Below are 21,732 nucleotides of genomic sequence, written 5' to 3'. Positions count from 1 at the left end.
CAAAAAGAAGTTTTTAACAGTAAGTGTGAGGCTATTATTTGGGTTGTCAAAAGTTGCCGGAAGTTCCTAGGCAATCATGGCGGATATCTTTGGAGACGAAAGTTTATTTTCCGAGTTTGAAAAAGTTCGCGATACCCAGAACATATTCATTCATTATGATAAAGACGAAGGAGGCTGTGAAAATAGATCTCGTATTATTTTTCGAGGTACTGAGTCAGATGAAGAAAGCAGCGAGGATGAAGACTTTGGTGGTGAAGTCAACGATACATGGTTCACGAGTGATAAGATTAAGAAGGATGAAAGTGCCGAGAATGCAGTAGAAATCTCCAATGATGCACTTGAAATTACTGAGTGTGACAGTAAAACTTTTGATCCCGTCGTCATTAATGATGGAGTGGAAGAGCCTTCTAAAGAGGTGGGAAGTGGAGATGACAATGCTTGTTGTCAAAGCACCACATATCAAGAACAGTTCGAATGTATCCTTCGCAAGCAGGTTGTTTAATCTAAGTATGATTGTGTTGTATTATCAGCAGTATATTAATATAAGATTATAATAGAAAGATCATAGAAATGCAACTTCAATCTAGATTGTAAAATCATTTTGTCCTGTAACATCTGTGGGATTTAGATTTGTCTTAGATTTATAAAGAAGAATGTGGCGTTTTGTGTGGCTTTGGCAGGGAATTATGTTAAAATCTACTAATGGTATAAGTTTTTGAATTAAGCAAAATATTTTGTATCTTGGGAGAGGTCGCAGGAGGCATTTAGTTGGTATATTTAAAATTTTTATTATCATACCTACCATGAGATCATGTAAAGTCGTTTTTCATTGCTATCGCCATGTGCTTGAGACTGGGGAACTCTTGGGCGACAAACATGTACAGTAATCCCTCATAACCGAAAATCCGTGAAGTAGAAACAGTATCTTTATTTATGTATTTATACACTATATTAAGGCTTTATAAACCCTCCCCCATACTTTTACGCTACATAAACTTTTTCCATTTCCTTAATAACAATTCCCACACTGTTCTGTGCATGTATTGTACCTTTACATTAAATAAAAGAACAAACATATAATATGTACTGTACTGTAGAGTAATACAGTACCTGTAATAGAACAAAAGACCTAAAAAGTACATAACGCACCACTGTACTTAGCCAGTCAGGGGCTGGGATGCAATGCAGCACTCTAGCAACCAACCAATCATGTGTTGTCTACAATTGTAAGTAGGCTCGTAGCGTCTCAGGCAAGCGATTCTGATTCTCGTTTCAGAGTAAATATATGTACTGTTTACTGTAATTCATATTAATTTTATTATTTATAATATTTCTTTATTGTTAGAATTAATATTAGTAATATATTTTTATACACCTTGGGCTTTTTTCATCTAAAAATTAATAAATTTTTTTTTTTTCACTGATCGAATTCCGCTAAAAAATCCGCAAAGAAGCGTAGATCCGCGAATCATTTTTCCCATTGATTTCTTATAAAAACTCGTGAAAGGTGAGGCGCGAAGGGGCGAAGAATTAATGTACAGCTTTATTTGTGATTCCTCAGAAAGTCCATGATATTGACCCATCATGCTGCACAGGTTAAAGATTTTTCTTCTTCTTCTTATTATTATTACTCCTTTACACCCTCAGTGGAGCACAGAGCCGCAACAAACCACGCCATCAAATCTGGTTCGGGGTGTCCCTTTCCAGTGGGTTCATGTCATGCCATTTGCCTCCCTCTCGCTGTGGACTGATCTCCATGTGTGTCTGGTTCTCCCAACCCTGCACCTTCCCTTTGGGATCCCGCCCAGCGCTTGTCTGGTTAAATTGTCGGCCGGCTTTCGCAGGCTGTGACTGATCCACACCCACTTCTGCTTCTTGATGTCTTGGCTGGCAGTTTTGTATTGGAGATCTTTTCTAGCCATCTGATGTTGAGGATGTGGCAAAGACATCTGTTGACAATTGTCTGAATCTTGTTGATGAGGGTGTTTGTCACATGCCATGTTTCAAATCTATTTAGAAGGACTGACTTTACCTTTGGGTTTAAGATGCAGATCTTGGTGTGTAAAGATAAAGCTTTGGTGTTCCAGACAGTTTGCAGGACGTGGAATGCAAGGTCTGGCTTTATTTATTCGGCGTCTTACATCTTCATCTGTACCTCATCTTTGCTGACTATACTGCCAAGGTAGGCGAAGCAGTCAGACTCTGTAATGCATTCCCCATGTAGTTGGAGTGGAGCTTCTTGATTGTTGTTGATCAGTATTGCCTCCATCTTCTTGATGTTGGTTGTCAGGCCAGTCATCGCTGCTTCTTCTGAGAGCCGAGTGAGTTTTGTCTATGCATGTTGATGCTTGTGGGACACCAGGCTGATGTCGTCCACAAAGTCGAGATCCTCATGTTGCCTGGCGAAGGTCCACTGAACGCCCGTGTTGTTTCTTTCTTTGGAGTTGACCCGAACTGACATGAGTCGTGGCGAAACTGGTTTTCATGCTATTAGTGCTCTGGGGCTTCCAGTCTCATCAGTACTGCTACTCCTTATGTGTGGTCATGGTCAGGGTCTTCCTGTCCAGAGAAGATGATAGTCTTCCCTGACAAAAGTCTGGTTTGACCGCTGCCATTTCACCTGGTCTCGCACAGACCAACAAGGAGCTTGTTGCCATAACTCTTTGTTTCCTGGGCTATGTGAGATGATTTCCCTCATCAGGGTTCTGATGTTCCAGGTCTCTATCCTGGTTTTTGCCTTGGCCATGAGAAGATGGGTCGGCGAACTGACTTTCCGAAGGGTTTCACCAACATACATCATAGGCTCTTCCAAAGAGAGATCTACCTGTCCAGGCTCTCATTGTGTTCGTGTTGCAGTTTCTGTAGCAGGGTTTTTTATTACAGGGTGGGGTTGCTAGCCCCATTCCAAACCCTCCTTCACTCGTGCTTGGGTTACTCAGGGGGCTACCAAGCAAAGTTGGGTTAAAGATTACAGCATGCAAAACATTTTGGTTTAAGGATTTTCCTATTTTTAGTGAAATTTCATTTGATAACACTTTTTTAAGTAGCATGAGTTTTTTCGGCAGTGTCTCCCTTATTCCTTAACTTATGAACTTTTGTTTCTTTGTGAAAACCTCTAGAAGTGTGCTTTTGAAATAACTAGAAAAGTATTTCCTTAACTTACAAACAGCAAAGAAGTTACATCAATTTACCAGGCTTATCGATTCGACAAGGTAACATTGGTGACTTTTTTTACCATTATAACCTTATCATTATTAAGACTTTGATTTTTTTTTTGGTTGGTTGGCATTAAAGTACTACAGTGTATTATTTTTGTTAGAAACACACAAAATGTCACTTCACAGCTAAGACCATCATCATACTTGAAAGAAGGATCTACAAGAAGAAATGAAGAGAAAGAAGTAGCAAGAAAAGAATTTGATGGAAGAGTTGGAGGACATATCCTTCACACATCATATCACCTGCATACACTGAAGAAGCTGCTGTTGTGAACATTTGTCAACATACATTAGTACTCTATTTGAGGCAACAGCACGAAGAAGACAGAAGAGGAACAGTTGATGGAAGAACTGTTTAAGAAAGTATGTCATTAGTTCATTTGTCATGGGTTTTTCTTCCTTGTCAGATTAAAATACTTTAGACTGGTTCTTTCTCACCTCATAATCAAAAAGCTTTATCTGATACCTAAAATGTATGCAGATACTCGTATTGTTACCCGGGGCAGTTAGCTGTTTTATACTTGAATTATATATTGATTGAACAATTAATAATTACATGCCATATATTGAATATAAGTTAATCATAGTAAAATGTACTGTATGTCCTCTACATGTTATTAATACGTTCTTGGAAATTGTGACTTTATTTGAAACCAGTTTTAACATGCACTACTTGATTAAACAAGGTTCAAATGTCCATATTTTTGGTCACAAATGTTTTACCTAACTTTTAAAAAAAAATGACGTACGTAAAAAATCTGAATACCTACAGAAAATTCATGCATACATGGAAGAATTTGTAAGTCACAGTGGTCCTGTGAATCAAATTTTGTTTCTCTTATCAATATTATTAAAAAAAAGAAAAATAGTATTAGGCCAGCATTTATACCATATTTTCTGCTGCATGCTCGTTTGTGATTGGCTGTATCAAAGATACCTGGGCAATGTGCTGCATCTTTAACATTTTTGGTTATTGCTTAATTATACATTAAATGTAATTTTTTTTTTAGCATCATATAGAATCAACCGTGATGTTCATTGCAGGTTACTCACAAGACACTGAGATGGATCAAGTTGCAGGCAACTGTGAAAGCTAACACCAAACATAAGGCACAGGCTCTGCTTTTATTCAACAATGGTTGCAGTAGTGTGCCTCAATTGAAGTCATGGTGTATTATTTTTATAAGGAATAAGATGTATTTGCATTCGCCATTGAAGTATCATAAAAAGTCAAATCCTTTAATGTGATAAGAATAGATAAAGAGGTGTGTTTTGCTTGAGTATAAAAATAAAAGAATTGACACTGAATTTTGGTGTATGTGGTCTGCGTTATAAAACAATAAATAAACACAATGCAAAACCTGAAGTTAAAAGTAAGAGGAATTTATTGTGGCATAGCAAAATGACCGGTGCGACATATCTGCAGCCTGTTTCTCAATGAAGCTGAGACAATTTTTTATTTTTTTTTTGGCCTGGAGACTGCTAAATATAGTTATATGAGGTGCTACTATAAAACAATCCTGTAAAATCATTGTGCAGTCTTTGATTAAACGACAAATGTTTGAGTTGTTGGTTTTATTTATAATAATTTGTTTCATGTACTTCTGGACTGTGATATTAATTCTTATCTCAGAGTAGTGGAAGCTTTACCTCCAAACATTATCATTTTTTATTATTAACATTACCACACCTTTAAGATAAGAATTTATATCACAGACCGGAAGAACATAAAACAAATTATTTTTGTAAACAATTTGTACAGCTTTTACCAATTCTGTAATGTATTTGGTGTGACAGTTTCAAAAATATATTACTTTACAAGGCATAAAATCATTTACATTTATTACTGCAAAATAATTGCTGTAAGCAAAGTAAGCTTTAGGGAGCAGAAACCAGTGAATGTTAATGTGTGAATTCATCTGAAAATATATGTTCTTCTTTTTGTAATCATTTACAGTAAAATTTTATATTTTGTGATCATGTTTGGGAAGTGATTTTTAATTCATTATTTCATGACAGAATGACTTGATGCTATAGGTAACATGCAGTCATCATCTAGAGCATGTTTCTCACAAAGACGTATTAAGCATATGTAAACTCACTACTTAAAATCAGTATAATAAATTCATGTCATATTTTATGAAAGAGGTTTAAGTGAATGCATGCTGTTTATAAATTTGTGTTATGACTTTTTTGAAGTTTGTGTTGTCCTCAGCTCCATCTTTTGGACATGTTGAAAACCACATGTTAATGATGGAATTACCTAGACAATTTTTCATTTCTGTTTATAAAAGACTTAAGCAAACAAAATTAAATTATGTTGCTCATAACAGGTGGGTTCCAGATGAGCAAAGCCCAGGTGTCCAAGTGATATTCCAAAATAACAAGTTTGCCAGGTGAGCTTTATTGTACATATGCTTTTATAATGCTTTATTATACATATGCTTTTATAATATACATGTATCAATCTAATAATTTACACATAGTTAAAGACATAAAAAAGGGATTTAAAAATACCATATTTCAAAATAAGCAATAAATTTTTAAAATAAAGATGTTGATATTAGTAATAAATGACAATGATGTACAAGTTCATGTTTATGGAATGTTGCTTACCCACATGCTTTTATTTTTAATAGAAAGTACCGGGCAAGAATAGAGCAGTTCATCATCAGTTTGACAGAGCACGCTGACAAGAAGGATTTCTCCAAATCTAGCCTGGAAATCTCAAACAAGGTATGGTGGACTCAAAGCTTTTTTTTTAAATTCCTGGGAGAACAAAAATTGTCTCCATTGCTTTGATGCATAGGAGTCCAAACAACAAGCTTGTAAATCACTTCAAACATTTGTAATTAGATCTCTGTGCACAACTTACAAGCTTGTGATTCTCTGCAAATATTTGTACCTGCACCTGTCTGTGCACGTTATGAGAGAGAGAAAGAAACCCAGCAATAGTAATTTAAAACAGATTTTACACTGATCACATTACAAACCATTACCATCATCATTGTCTATTAAAATATCCTTTTTTAATGAATTTTCACATATAATTTTTCTAGTGATAGTAACCTATCAAATATGGGTGACCATTTTCAGCTTGCTGTACCCTCTTGTGTGGATCTGAACAAAGCATTGCCGCCAGAGAAGCGAACCAACCAGATGTGGCAGACACATGGGGTAAGTGGAACTGATTATGTCCATCAACACCGCAGTATTGATAAGCGTGTGATGATTTTTTTTTGTGATTGGTAAGATCTGTAGCTAAGGGCATTTGACATGCATGTTTGCTAACATATGCTGAGCTGGTTATGTTTAAGTGACCATGTGTAGTGAGAGGATTTTTGTGTAGCTGGTAGCACCTTTTATAGACAAGAGACAGTCTGTTTGACCTGTAGGCTTGTTGATAGGTGATTGGCTGTGCTCAGTTTCACCATGGCTTTATGATTGATACCCGGGGATGGCCTCTGGAAGCAGATGACCCTGCTCTGTGTACAAACTGGGAAGTGCCAAAGTATCCTTACTCTGTTGAATATTTTTGTTTTGTTTTGCTTGTTTGTTGGTTTTTTATTTTTTAAACAAAATGTACATGCCTTTCATCTGCTGCTGTCTATTGTGTTCATAGAAGCATTAAGTCTGCTACATTTCACAATGATGGTACTGAGAATACTGTAAGGTTCAAGGATGATTTGTTTCCTGTGGAAGGTGAAAGAAATGGGTTGGGAGTTTCGTGTTCTGCATTTAATGTCTTCAAGTTGCAGGTTGTTCATGGAATCAACATTCTCTTGATTACTGATGGCTATTATCCTCAGTTTTCATGCTTTCTAGTAAGTTTAATTGTTGGAGGTTTCCAGTGAAACAGTTGAAAGTATTGAAAGTGTTTGAAAGGCATTTGCAAGTGAATTTTAAATTAGCACTTGAAACCAACCACTTGTGGAGCAGCAAGCCAAGAGTGCTCCAAGTAAAACAGGCAAAGACTTACTGAGCAACAAAGCATCGTATGGAGTGGGGTGTTGGGGAGATTGGTGTTTTATGCTGAGCCAGCAACTCAGTCTTTATCACAGCAAGACAGCCATCTCCGTAAACAGATGCCACATGCAGAGAAAGAACACCATGCCCGAGGCAAGAGTTGAGCCCAGGACAGCAAAACTTTATTGTAATTTTTTTTTTTTGCAACACAAATTCTGTGTTTGTCACATGGTGTGAAGAATGCAATGGCACAGACCTCAATCGTGGATTGGTAGGTTCATCTCTTAGATTTATATTTTGAAGTATACCTGAACAAGTGAATCTTTTTTCTATTCCCCATAAGTTCTAGGGAGTATTTCTCCAAAGATAACATCTCTGTAACAGGATAACAACAACAGCAATAATGGTTAGGCAGTATTGGATTGGGTACAGCTATAACATCAGGCTTGCTATGAAGCACAACCTGTGCAAGTCCCTCATTGTGCCAGTCCTGCATTATGGGTATAAAACATGGAGTTTCCTTGTCGATACAGAGAGGAGAATCCAGGCATTTGTGAACAAGTACCTGCAGAGGATCTTGTACAATGAACATAAAACCACTGACTTTGTAAGAACCACAGTCGCCACACTTGTAAGACACCAGGAACCCCTACTCACAACACTTCAAGCGGCATAAGCTGGTCTAGTTTGGCCTTGTGACCAGACACTCTGTCAAAGACTGTCTTCAAGGTACCTCGGAAGGTGGCCAGAGGAAGAACTGGCTTACGAATGCAAAGGAACAAACTGGTCCTCCTGTGCAATACTTACTCAGTGTTGGTCAAGACAGCTGTGAGTATTGAGCCTTGTCAGCTGCTGCATCTAACCCTGTACCCCCTCCCCCCTCAGCCCATCAACCATTACCAGTCAAGGGACAAATGAATGTGGAATATATGTGAAGAATAAAAAAGGAGAGATTCACCACATTTAGGAAGATACAATCTTGCATTGAACTTTACCCAATTACAGAAGAGCATTTTGCATCCCGCTGGTCCTATAAGGGGATTAGATGTGATTTAGATTAGATTTTAGGCACAAATGTAAAATAAACTCTAAACACATCCTTGGCCCATTTGGGATTTTTGGGTAGCATATGTGGAGACCACAATCAAGATAACAAAATATTCTTTCCTGCGTCTTATCTTTCCTCATTACTTTTGTTTCTTCTGCTAGAAATTGGCATTGAAAAAGAAAACAACGCAGAAAGACATTTTTTCCCCAATTTGAACATGTTTTGTTTAGAATAGTGAAAAATGTGTATAAAAAGTTTAAATATCTGTCATGCCTTTTTTCTTTTAGTCAGCTTGCGCTTTCTAGGTTGGTTTTATTTAAGAATTTCTTGCATTTTCTTAACAAGACAAAGATACTATCAGGTGTTTGACGAAGTTTACCCTTCAGAACCAGCAGCTAATTCAAGTACACTTGCTAAACCGGCCAAGTGAGAGAGTTTTGCTTTTTATCTTCACATTGTTTTCCTGCTTAGATATGTTTTTCACAGTCTTTTTCTTCAGTTGTATAACCATCGTGTTTTCAAGTTATCCCAACTTTTGTGGAAAATGTTTATGGACATTCCAGATGAATAAGCATGAAGTGGGAAGGTGGGAGAGGGTGAAAGGAACATAGATTGTAGTCAGAAACTGAGAACAATCAAACATCTCAGATAACATCTTTAAACTTTCCCTTTAGAGCATAGCTGTCCGTTTTAGTTCAGAACTACATCTGTAAAAGGAAAATGTTAGTATATTAATAAGGCCAAATGTAGAGGGGTAAAAATAATTAACAAGCAGTTTTTTGCTCATTTTCTAAAAATTACTTTTGCTGTTAGTAGACATTAACCAATCTGAGCAGAGGAAGTATATTTTTAGTGGAAAGACAATTATTATAATACCAAAGGTTTTAATAAGGACAGGTTAAAAGAGTGTGCTCCAAGGCTGAACTTTTACTGTCTGACAAAAAAGAAAGATTCCATCGTGTTGGGAGGTGAGGGCACTGGTTGGGCTAGATGGAAGAAGTTAGTAAAGAATGATGCCTAGGGTAGGAGAATAACCACTAGGGTAGTCAGCACTGTGAGTGCTCCTTAACTCCCTCCTTTGGGTCAAACCATTCTTTCCTACCATAGGGTAAAAGTTCTCCCTTTAAGAAAATTCTGAATCAGAGCAATGCTGTTTTTGATAGTGGGCATGTGAAAGCGTTGGGAAAAGCAATGAATATAGCTTGTTAAAAACACTGTAATTGATAATGGGGAAAGTGACCTTTTGCTCATAGGCCCAAGGAAACATGTTTCAACTGTGGTGGTGACCATCGTCTCAATGACTGCAAGCTGGCACGAGACATGGACAGAATTCGCACAAATCGCAGGGAGCATCAAAAGAAATCTGGTTCAAATACCAAGTGAGTGCTGAGCATTTTGGCAACATCGCCATTATAAGATAACACTTTATTTATCCCTTAGGGTAAATCGGAATGTTATGATGTTTACAAGGGTACGCTGACAAGGGTGTTTTGTGTGAAAGTATGGTGGTGGTTAGAAGCCTATAGTCTGTGCTTTGTATTTATCATGAGAAATATGTTTGTCATTTCTAAATGATTATGCTCTCTAATATAGGTAGTCCATGTGAAGTGTTGCCTGTTTTGTTTTCCAGTTACTCAGCTCGTTATCACAAAGAACCTGAGTTACATCCCACAAGGCAGAAATTCAAACCAGGAAAAATCAGGTAGTTTTCTGACTTTTCAATATGACAGTTATTAAAAATAAGATGACGAGCCAAGAAATTTGATTAACATTTACTTGAAATCTTACTGACATTTCAACTACATCCTGTTTCAGTGATGAGCTAAGGGAAGCAATGGGTCTACTGCCCAACCAGCTGCCACCTTACATTTACCGCATGCGGCTTTTTGGCTACCCACCAGGCTGGCTTATTGAGGCCAATCGAAAAGCGTCCAGTTTGGCTATGTACGACAAAGATGGTAGAGGTATGTCACAACGATATGTTCTAGACATAAAACTACCTATCAGTATTTGAATTGGAGTGACGACCCTTCCCCCTAGCAGACTTGAGGGAGGTGACTCTTCAATTTGTGTATTTTTTATTAGTTGTTTTTGGTGCCCATTGTGTATTCCAGTGCTTTTTTTTCATTGCATCATTGCTGTACAGGATTATTTGACTTTTGATTTTTTTTCTGCAGCTTTTGTATTTTCCGTTGACTGCCAGCCTTTTTTGCATAACATTTTCTTCTGAAGATCACACAGTCTTTTGCTTTAAAAATAATAATAATAATGAGGATATACATATGTAGCACCTTTCCACAAAATTTTGCTCATAGATAGACTAGATCATAAGCAATCATGCACCCATATTTGCATATAACATACATACTCCTACTACAGACGCTACGTATACACAAAATAAATACAGACACATGTCATGCATACTAAGGGTCAGGGCTCCGGTGCATAGGCGGTCTTAACTTTTCGTCTTAAGATGCCTTGCTTAACTCGCTTTTCGTCTTGGCTAAGTTCGCTGTCTCAAGCCTGTTGCATGAGCGAGCTCAGCCCCTTGCTTAGCTGAGAACCGGGTCAGGTCAGCCCGGCGGTCGAGGTCGGCGATATAAATAAATTCGTCCGGGGAGCGGCCGAGGCTTCCCTTGCCAACCGTATATTCCACCAATGAAAACTGCGCCACAGCGATGGTGCCGAGCCGCGAAATTCGTCTGCATACCATGGCTGAAACGAAGTAGGGATGTGCGACAGCGAAAAATTAGTCTTAATCGAGGAGGTTACCAGGGAGAAGAAGAGGCTTTACCAGAAAAAGAAAAAGATGAAATAAGAAAGAAATGAAACAATTTAAAATCTTCCACAATTTCATCTCGCAGTCGTCAAAAACATCCACCAACGGGCGGGGGCAACCACCAGAAACACCAGTGATAAACGGAGAAAGTGATAAATATTTTAGATGATTGCAGACAACTGATGGACGGCATAAACATCGAAGCTTAGTCATTTTGTTTACCTGTGTAAGACTTAGTTTTTACACGTCTGTGTCATCCGCAGAAAAAGATCTAGATACCGAGAGAATGCAAATGCAAAGCCGATAGTCAGCACACAACAGCCGGTTTAGAAAATAAATATTTCCATCCGAAATACATTTATTTAAAATGACTAGGTACATTTCTCATTTAGATTTTGTGACAGGTGGTGAATCATTTACACTGGTTCCTCAAGAAGTCTTTTATGATAGGGGAGAGTAATAAAATAATATTGACATATGTAGGAGGTGCAATATGTGTACTTATGTAGAACACCCCAGTTCCATCTTCTAATTCAATAATGGAAATGCTTTTGTTAGAAGTATATGCATATGTATTATTTTCTTGCATAACAAGCAAGAAGGAATTGAACATTTCAGACGATGTTTTCAAATGGGAAATTTTAAAAATGTACTTTATATCACATAGATATTCCTGATGGTAAGTTTGAACAAAACATAAAATATTAAGGAAAAGCACCAATGTTTTTATATTTTACTTCCAAAGCTGGCTTAAAATTATAAATTGTTTAATTCAAGTGCCAAACACAGACTATGACATAATTTGGGAGATGTACACAGCAGGTTTGTCTTTACATCCACAGTCAATTTGGACATTTAACCAGTTTTAACTACAAGTCTAATACATGTTACAGTACCAGTGTTCTACAGTTTAGATTCCAGTAGACACTGATCAGCTTCTGAGTGACATGGATGTGCAGTGTCTACATTCTTTACCAGTTGCATGTTATCAAGTTCTGAAATAGCTATACCTGGGTCCAGTGAAAAGTGCTAAATATTAACTCTAAAGAGAAAAACGTGTCCTTCACAATCCCACCAGCAGCATGTAGTAAATATCAACATTACTGCTTTTTATAGTTACTTTGCATCACAAAGAATAACAAGCAAGATAATAATCTATTTATATAGAAACCTTACACAGAAGAGTAATTCAAGCAATACCTTTACATAACCTAATGGCTAATGCAATGGTAAGTACTCAGTGCTCCCTTGTCAAATTGTCATGAATCAATTTCTAAAAAATATTTCTTTCATGCAGCATCAACACCACTGAGAGCCAGAGAGCAATATTCAAAGCTGTCAAAGTGGCTTATGCATAGACAGTTGCACATTTCTGAAAAAAATCTTTTTGACTGTCAGATAAAACACACCAAGGTGATGTACCAAGCAGCCAGTATTCCATCCGTCAACTGAGTAATCTGAAGAAAACAAAATACCTGATGATGCAAAAGAATCCACAACAAAGATTAAAGAAAGAAAAACTTTGTATCTCCTGGACAGTGAACTTGATCATGTTAAAAAAGAATTGCAATTGATGGAAATCAAAATAAATCTGGCGCAGGCTGAGGTAACAAATATTACATGGAAAAACAGATGGAAAATGAATTGGTAATGCCGGCTGCTCAAAGTGTTGACCAACTGGTTGAGGCGGATGCTGCTATTCAGCCAAAGTCAAATTGAATAATAAATGCTGTGACCATTCAGTTAGAAATTCTGACAGCACTATGGAACACCTGATGATTTTTGCTGCTTTGGCAGGGATGTATCTGATGTCACACAATATATTCTGGAGCATTGGATATTAAAGGGGAGGAGTTTATGTATTTCTAAACCATGATGCAAACAAAAGGGTGCAATATATTATAACATGGAGTAAAGACACATACTAACCAGCCCACAAGCAAAACTTGTGCATTTTAAACCTGACAAAGCAAAGACAGTATTTATCATAGTTGTTCCTGAAGAAAATGGAACCAATTTTTGAGAACATCATTGGTTCTCTCAATGGTGTCACTTGTTGAGCTGTGGGCACAGTTGAACTTTTCCTTGACTCTAGTGTCTGCATTTTAAAAAAAGGGGATACTAAGCCAATCAGTCAGCGGGTAGCCACTGTCTCCCATATTCATCCCATGTCAATGCCAAAAGTGTCAGCCACTACAACTTGCATTATGCCTTGTTGCATAAAATTGTAATGCCACCATCACCTGCAAAAGACAGGAAACATTATTGACCTCAATGATTTATATATTTTAGTACTCACATCTCAACGAAACTGTCCATTTTTAGTTAAAAAGGACGATGTGAACATTAACCTATTATGATTATTTACCTCTTGAGCCACATGCTTACAACTTGAGACATACTGCAAGGAACTGCCTGTCAAAATGATAAACATGTATTAAATCAAACTATATCGGAGATTCTGGGTGCTCTGCTACTTTATTCTGTGTTGTTTTACTTAAATACAATGACATCAATTTTTTAATAATGTTAAGGTTAATAATACTCTAAAACAATACTTGGAGCACAGTGGATGGGCCAGAATTGTGCCTCTGCTCATATGAGCAAAGTATAGCAAACTGTGAATTTTCTTGGATTATTGCTGTCGCCAGAGTGAAAGTAGAAAATTTTCATTACTTTTATTGCAAAGTTCAAGTTTTATCCTTTCCAAAAATGTATTGGTTTTGTGGTCTCATGTTTACCTGAGAGCGGCAATAATAACAACAAACATCACCGCCTGTCGTCAACACCGTCTTACGTTATACGCCATTGTTTTATTGTGTAACTATATTTTGATGTCATTCTAACATTATTAAATATTTTTAACGTAATGCTGTCAATTACACTTATTAATTATATATTTATATAGTGGTGGTGACTATGGTCTTACCTGCAGCAAAGGCGGAATAGAGTCTTTTCGTTGAAAATGATGGTCGAAATCACTTTCCACTGTTATGTTCGCTCGACGAAATCGAAAACGATGAAACAAATCGACGTCATACATTTCAAATGGATTTGATGGATCGATGAAGTAGTGAAAAATCTGTATCTGTCAATGGTATACGCAGGGCAACTCAGTAAACAACACGATCAAGCGCCACTGTTACTACGAAAGCCGCCGTACGGTCGTGCGTAAGCAGCGTGTCGCGGCTAAGCAAGGAGTTAAGCCTGGGGGGGACCAGTCTTAAATTTTAAGACTAAGACCGCTTGCTTAGCGAGTTGAGATCGCCCATGCACCGCGCTTAGCAGGCGTCTTAGGTTAAGACAGCGTGCTTGGCTTAACTGCGGTCTTAACTCGAGTTAAGACCGCCTATGCACCGGAGCCCAGGACACTGGCAGAAAACAAGGTGAAGGCCACTCTCAACATCAGTGAGTCATCAGAAGTGGCCGTTGTGCAGTTTGACAGTATGGCCTGTGTCTATCAGCTATATACAGGAATAGGCTTAAGGTCCCAACGATACAACCACAGGGCATCTAGCTGAGCACTAGCCAACAAAACTGTAGGTGCCTGTTAAATGGATTGATCTAGAAAACTTTTGTCATGAGTTGTCTTATGCACAGAAAAAAGTTGTATTAACTTAGTAGCTACAGCATGAGACTGTTCTCCCACATTACTGTAGTTTCGTCCATCGCCTTGAACAGTGGACAGTCATGCCTAGCGCTTTGAGCCTGCCTTTAACAGTGGGGAAACGCACTATACCAATCGACATATTATTATTATTAACACCAAGCACTAGAACTCTTGAGAACTGAGTTCCTCACTGCACAAGCTTTAAGAACATTTTTCTTAACGAGTATCATACACATTATGGCGTCAGCAAATAGAAATGGAATTGTGTTCATTAGGCATATCAAACATTTCAGTTTTTACTTCTTAGAATGCCAGGATGAAAATTTCAAAATTTGATGGCTTTTATCTTGCAAGTTCTCTGGTATCTGGTCACATTTTGAGAATTAGAAGCGTCAAGTAAACAAAGTCTTCTGAAAAAGAGAAATATTTCTGCTCTAGTAAAGTTTTAAGCCTGATGCTGTGTATTATTACTCAGACTTAAAGACTAGGGATCTAAGTTTTCCTGGATCAACCAATCTCAACTCTGCCATTATCAGTCACAGCCTAAACAGCGATTCATCATTTTGTGTTTTTAGCCGATTTTTCAGGAAAGTGTAAAGCTTGCCTTAAATATGCAGGGAAATGCGCAATAAAAGTGCATTTACGATCATTATTATAGTTATTAAAAGTTGTCATCACTAATTGCCTGAGTATTGAGGCTGTGTTTTATTTCTCTTGTTCTGGTTATCTTGTTCTGATTATGTTCTTAGAGTCCATTGTTCTGTTTCGATTGCTGTCAAGTGTTCTTCTCAGCTTATATGTTTCAATATTAAATGTGTTTAGAGACCGACCTGAGAGGAGAGAGTTTAGAAGATGGAGAGGTGGGAGAACCAAGCTCTGATTATGGAGGTGAGTACAGATAAGTCAGGCTAAAGCTGCTTTGTAAACTCTTTAGCATCTGTCCTTTTTTGCATGCTTATTGTTATTTATCATATTTTTCATTATCCCATTTGTCATTCTATAGACATAAAATTTGCATGTTGTGTTACATCCATTCATGTATGTTATTCTGTCGATATTTTTTGTCAAATGCTTTGATTTATCATTTGTTGGTGAGATAAAGCGTTAGTTTATTATCATTTTGTGGATTGTGAACATGGATAGTTTTATGTTGCATTGTGAATTATATACCTTGTGGACTACTTTAGAAAGGTGCTTATCATATAAACTGTATGCTGTGTATACTATGTTTATTCTGTTTAGAGAATATGTTGCCCATTACAAATGTCAGTTAATTTCATGATCTCTAGGAACAGACACATATGACATTCAGAAGATCATAGAATACCCTGGCTTCACAGTACCTGTCCCTTTGGGGTTTGTGGATGATAGTGTTATCAATGGCATGCCACCTATTCAACAACATCAGCTGAAAAAGACATTAATGGAAGACACGATCAGCAAGGTTAGTTTAGTGGATGTGGTGGTAGATGTAGCTGTAACTTAAAGCTTGATGATAATTTTATTCATGACCAGCTGCTGAAATGTGGGAAAAACTACATGCCCATTGTTTTTCTGTAAGATTTCATGCACTTGATTCTGAATAGTTCATTTTGACTTATCAAAATATTTTATTTGTTATGTGGACAAAAAGTGAGTAGCTCAGGCATGTTTCATATTTATTAGCAAACGAAAACTTCATCAAGATGCATATGTATTTTCAGCAGCATGCAGCAAAAAAGCGTAGTCTAGAAGATGAGGAGGCAGAGAAGAAGAAACGCATTAAAACTGAAGTAGACATGGAAGTGGAAGATGGTATGAATGGTGCTTTGCAGACCTATTGCATTGCATATCATAATTTGTGTTTTCCATGTCCGAATAAAGATTACTTATCAGTTTAAAAAGGCTGTAAACTGCAAAACCCTGTAAATGGAAAGTTGGGTCCTGTGCAGTTTACTTCAGACATTTTCCTTTCATAAATTATTACACACCTTCACGAGTACATTCTCAGTTAAGGGTAGAGCATGTTCAGATTTATTTATGTTTGTTTAGGTAGTGTAAAATCTCACCTTAAATCACAGAGCTCACTCAGCACAACAATATTTATGTCATTTTTACCTCCAGTTACATGATTGGACACTTATAGGCATCACAAGTCATGATAGTCAAGGAGTCCAGTTTTGCTTCTTTTATTTGATAACTTGCAATAGAGGCTAAAAAAAGGCAGGCAGTGAACTTTTGATTAAAAATACTTTTTAGACAGAGGCAGAGAATATTACACAGTACACCTATAACAAACACTAGTTGGCTGTGAATTCTTAACATGCTTACTGGGTGTGCAGCAGAGGATGTGCCACAGTCCCAGCAGCCATCGGAAAGTAAGGCTGGTCAGAATGATGGGAGGGAAAGCCCTTCAATGGACAAACTGCAGGAGCAGTATTTACAGCTGGTGCAGGAGCTTGGTAATGAAAGCCTTGAAAGCAACGGCGCCACTACACCATCATCCAATGACAGCACCAAAGGTGTAGACAACAGTGTAGATGTAACACCATCTGCAAATGAATCTGTCTCGGACGCGGAAATCTTGAGGCAGACAAATTTTTCTTTCATGTCTACCACTTCGATATCAAAAGACTATGGTACACCAATCATGATAAAAAATAACAGCTTCAAAGTCTTGCCTACACCAGAAAAGTTTAGTCAGGGCATCGAGGATCACATACCTTTCGAGAATCTGCCGGATTCTGTGGGGACATTTGAAAAGATGAGAAACATATTCAGACACATAAGAGACAAAGTGAAGGGGAAGAAAAAATAATGGCATGTGCATTTAATTTTCAATTTTAAGGAATTCATCTTCTCCATGTTTTTTGCAACATTTGCTTAAACCCAGCAGAAATACAAGACTGGAAATGAGCAGAGTATCAGGCTGCAGATGATGTTAACAGTGGATGAATTTTACATAAGCTGTTGCTCATACAGAGCTAGATTTTAGTGTGACCACTTCTTGTTCCTATTCACCCCCATCGGAGCATTTTAGGACATTAAAAACAATGAAGTTTTAAAGTTGGGATTTACATGGAAGGGAGGGGGTATGTACGTATGTCCCGATTTATTACAAGTTCTGTAGAATTTGTGTGTGTGTGTGCATGTACGCTTTATTTTCTTTAGAAACATACTGTTCAGAGAGATCTGATCAGAAAAGACATGTAAACTGCAGGACGTCTTCTGAACATGTACTGCTTCTTATTCTTATGTTACATTTGTAACGTTTTAATGCTCATGAGTAGCACAAGATGCTTTGTTTTTAAATTCAGTAATTGTTCCACCCTTTTATTGTCTAGTTTATTGACAATTATTCATTGTTGTAGGTTACGACAACTTGAAGATTAGTTTAGTGGTGGGTTTTCTTTGCCAAGGACTAATTTAAACACGTGTTTTGGTTTTTTTTTTAACTGTCTGCAACTCACCAAATGTGCTATACCAATTCTTATCTTATTATTTTACCTTATGCAGATATTTTAGGCACTATCTTTAGTTGGGGAAAAACTATTGCAGTTTTCTTATGGTATTCCAGGTGTAGGGCTTAATTGTAACAGACAAGATACAGGAGTTTGTCTAGGTGCAGCTAATATATAAAACAGTTCACTTTTTGCTGATATATGACCTTAAGAAAAACTATGTGACAACTGATTCTTTTCTTTGCATGGAAACATTTTTGTAAGAGATAACAATATTTTAATAATAGAAATAGAAACATACTTGCAATGTGTTCAAGATTGACAGTGGTATTGATAATGTGTAAATGTAATGACCTTGCACTACTTAAAATCTTTGAAGACTGCTGTCCTAAACGTGTTTTTATTTCTTGTAAAATAGATAAAGAATGAAAGTTCTTGAATATTGTTAAGGTGAATAAGACTATTTACATGATCCTACAGGGTACAATTTCTAAAATGGTCATCCCATTAGTGGGTAGAAGTGAAATGTAGTTTGTAAACGAAAAGAATTAGTGTGTAGATAAACTCAGAAGATTAAGAGTTTAACAAAAAGAATTTCTTTTAAGAAAGATTTACATTGGTAGCAAGTTTTACTGTGAGGTATTTTGTCATCATATTAAATTTGTGATGCCTTCTATATTTTATTGTCATGCTGACACTAACAGTAGTCTTCACTGCACAATAATCCATTGTCGAGGTCTGTGGCAAAATAAAGACAGTATGGTGAGATTTTTTAAAAATCTACTTCATTGATTTCTATTTTGAATCAAATACACGGTTCAATTAGCATGCAGTGCCATGAGCCACATAAAGTTGTGAAAATTAAGTACTACATAAAGATAGATCCCACCTCTCCTTTTCTGCAGATTACATACTCTGATCGATCAGAAAAAAAGGCCCTTTTATATCGTCTATTATGAGATGACCCTTTCAGCCGTTGTGTGCAGAACATAACAAGACGGTCATTCATGCCCTGACTTTGGGGCATGCGACGTGGGGATAAAAAGCGAGTCAAACTCCGAGTGTTACACTGATCGATATGCTCTGAAATTGAGTGCCCTAACTGATAGACTACGAACGTTCTTCAACTGATATTAACAAAAGATTAAAATCAGTGCAGTCGTGTGACTGTTTTCACACACTTCAGATCGAGTTGACCATCTAAGATTCTTTTGGGACCACTGTAAGTAGGTATACTCTCTTTGCAAAAGAATATACGTTGCAGCCACATGCTATCGATAAGACTAGAACACAACAATTAATTAAAACCCAAACAATATGTCCTGAAGCGAGGTTAAAGCGTTATCTCACAAATTTCCTTCTCTCTCTCTCCCTGTACAAGCAATTAAGGGACCGGTGGCGCAACGGTTAACGCCTGTCATCGATACAGTGAAGGTTGGGTGTCGTAGGTTCAGCTCCCGCCTCGGGCACGAATTGCGTGTGGCATATGTTTACAGGGTTGGGTGCCTTGCCGCGATATTACGAACTGCTTTAGTTGTTGGCTCGGAGTGAAACACAGACAACACACAAGCGAGGAACCGGAAGTCATGTCAGCAGCCAATCAGCGCGCGCTAAATTTCTGAGCTTTAAATAGTTTCAAGATGGGGGACGAGGTGTGTCACACGGGAGGATGCCACTGTAGAGCTGTACGTTATAAAGTTTGGGCGCCTGCTGTAATTGAGGCTGTGAACTGTAAGTAAGTGTCGTCTGGCTTTAACATTAACCTTCCTCCATGGTCAGCTTGCATTTGTCAAAGCGAGTTAAACGATAAAACGCTAGTTATTAAGATGGTGAGGATCATAGGTTTTGGTATTTATGTTCGTTCGCAACACCCTTTTATACTGCATAAAACATGACAGTAATAATAATATATTACAAATCTCTTATTGCACCAATATTATGTTGTCTACAAATAAAAAATGCTACAAATGGCTTCATACATGGACACTTCCTTTATTTTTGCTCAATGACCAATTTCTCACTTAACTGTGACAAGAGGTTTATCTCTTTTAGTTTTTCAAAGAATTAGGAACTTTCCACACACCTGCAGTGCCCTAGATTTGGTGAACCATTTGTCTTACAACAGAAAACTAGTTGACCTGCCTTTTTCTTCCCCTATATACCAGCAAGAAAACTTCATTTGACCAACACTTGCTACTTATTACTGTCACTTAAACAATAACAAGATCACCAGCATTTTGGCAAAGGTGCAGCAAAGTAGTGGACCTCTCACCCCTTTTACTACCCACAATTAAATCTTTTAAACTTTTCAAGTACTGAGTGCATCTTGTATGAGTGAGATTCTGTGCTACATAAATTGCATATTATTAAATTCTAGGCTGTAGTACTCTTTATTGTTTACCTGTATCTTGTTTAGTTTCACTATGCTAGCTTGCCAAATTTATCAGCATTACTTCCTCTCACCAGAACATGGTAACAGAACTGTACTGTGCAGCAAAACAATCGAACTCTCTACCTTTCAATATCCACCACTGAATCCTTCAAATGTGCACTAAAGATGCACCTCTTCCTTGAGCATTACTCCTACCCTACCAACAATCTGCATAAAGCTAGTCCATCTTCAAACTTCCCTATCCATTTTCCTCTTCTAACCCTCATTTCTCGTTGCCAGATTCCCATTTACATTTTCTATATTTGTCTTTTATCAGTACTGTTGTTTATCCTTCTGTCCTTTGTATATTCATGCCTTAAGCATTAACAGCACACTCCTTATGAGCGTATGTGCTGTGTAAATCATATTTGTTATTACTGTGTATTCACCTTCAGACTTGAAATGTAATGGAGTATTAACAAACTTTTATAACTTTTCGACAGTAATCTACTCCATTTTTCACGTTATTCCTTTTTCAGCTGTAGCATCTGTGTCAAAAAACAAAACATCCACTTCATTGTTCCAGAGTCTAAGTTCCAGCTTTTACAGGTAACATTTATGACCAGATTTACTCGAGCAGTTTACTGTATGTGTACGCATTGCACACACATGCACCCTCCCATATTTGCAATTTAACTTTATCTGCTTTTTCTACTATTAAGGTATTGGTTTCAAATTCAGTGGAGACAGTATAAAAAAAAAAATGATGATTAATTGATAACAGGGTGCTGACAGCCTAACAACATACACCTTCAACACAGGGGTGGCAAAACACCTGTTCTGCAAGATTTGTGGGGTGCAAAGCTTCTACAGTCCCAGATCCAACCCTGATGGATATGGTATAGCTTTCTCTCTCATTTTTATTTGCTTAAGTATATTTGTGTGCAGACATACCAAACTGAACAGTTTAACTCTGAAATGTTTGACCTAGAGAAAACATACACACACCAATATTGCCACACAAGCTGCATGGTCCATGTGTTGCCACCCAGTAGGCATGGAAGAAGCAATTAAGGCATCTTGTCGTGTATGACTTTCAGGAGTGATGCCCCATTGTCTGGACTCTGGCACAGTGAAGGAAGTTCGAGTTTCCAAGTTTGATGGCAACAACTGGGAATCAGCCATCATTGATTCTGATATTCCAGCTCGTTCAAAACTCAAGTGATAATCACTGTTAAAATATTTGTTTGAATAAATACAGGTGTGATTGAAAGATTTTTTAGAAATTTGGTATTTTCTT

General features: G+C 37.4%; 2 protein-coding genes across 3 annotated transcripts; both read left to right on the top strand.

Annotated features, from left to right (window-relative positions):
* The first annotated feature begins 46 nt into the window (after nucleotides 1-46).
* Nucleotides 47-18,840, top strand: LOC112563333 (zinc finger CCHC domain-containing protein 8 homolog). 2 transcript variants are annotated; one of them, XM_025237230.1, is made up of 14 exons: nucleotides 47-476; nucleotides 3,170-3,212; nucleotides 5,552-5,614; nucleotides 5,858-5,954; nucleotides 6,315-6,395; nucleotides 6,626-6,729; nucleotides 8,584-8,658; nucleotides 9,486-9,611; nucleotides 9,863-9,934; nucleotides 10,048-10,196; nucleotides 15,444-15,509; nucleotides 15,911-16,065; nucleotides 16,328-16,415; nucleotides 16,943-18,840. In XM_025237230.1, the coding sequence occupies exons 1-14, from the start codon at nucleotides 77-79 to the stop codon at nucleotides 17,416-17,418; spliced, it is 1,995 nt and encodes a 664-aa protein (XP_025093015.1). In that variant the 5' UTR covers nucleotides 47-76; the 3' UTR covers nucleotides 17,419-18,840. The 2 variants fall into 2 exon arrangements, with proteins under 2 accessions (XP_025093015.1, XP_025093014.1); XM_025237229.1 differs by having other exon boundaries at nucleotides 16,325-16,415.
* An 802-nt stretch (nucleotides 18,841-19,642) lies between these two features.
* Nucleotides 19,643-21,709, top strand: LOC112563336 (centromere protein V-like). Its single transcript, XM_025237236.1, has 4 exons — nucleotides 19,643-19,796; nucleotides 20,972-21,041; nucleotides 21,217-21,331; nucleotides 21,533-21,709. The coding sequence occupies exons 1-4, from the start codon at nucleotides 19,702-19,704 to the stop codon at nucleotides 21,655-21,657; spliced, it is 405 nt and encodes a 134-aa protein (XP_025093021.1). The 5' UTR covers nucleotides 19,643-19,701; the 3' UTR covers nucleotides 21,658-21,709.
* The last annotated feature ends 23 nt before the right edge of the window (nucleotides 21,710-21,732 follow it).

The sequence above is a fragment of the Pomacea canaliculata genome, linkage group LG4, assembly GCF_003073045.1.
Source record: "Pomacea canaliculata isolate SZHN2017 linkage group LG4, ASM307304v1, whole genome shotgun sequence".
NCBI classification, from domain to species: domain Eukaryota; kingdom Metazoa; phylum Mollusca; class Gastropoda; order Architaenioglossa; family Ampullariidae; genus Pomacea; species Pomacea canaliculata.
Note: the sequence above shows the minus strand (reverse complement) of the source record. Positions and strands in the feature narration are given on the sequence as shown.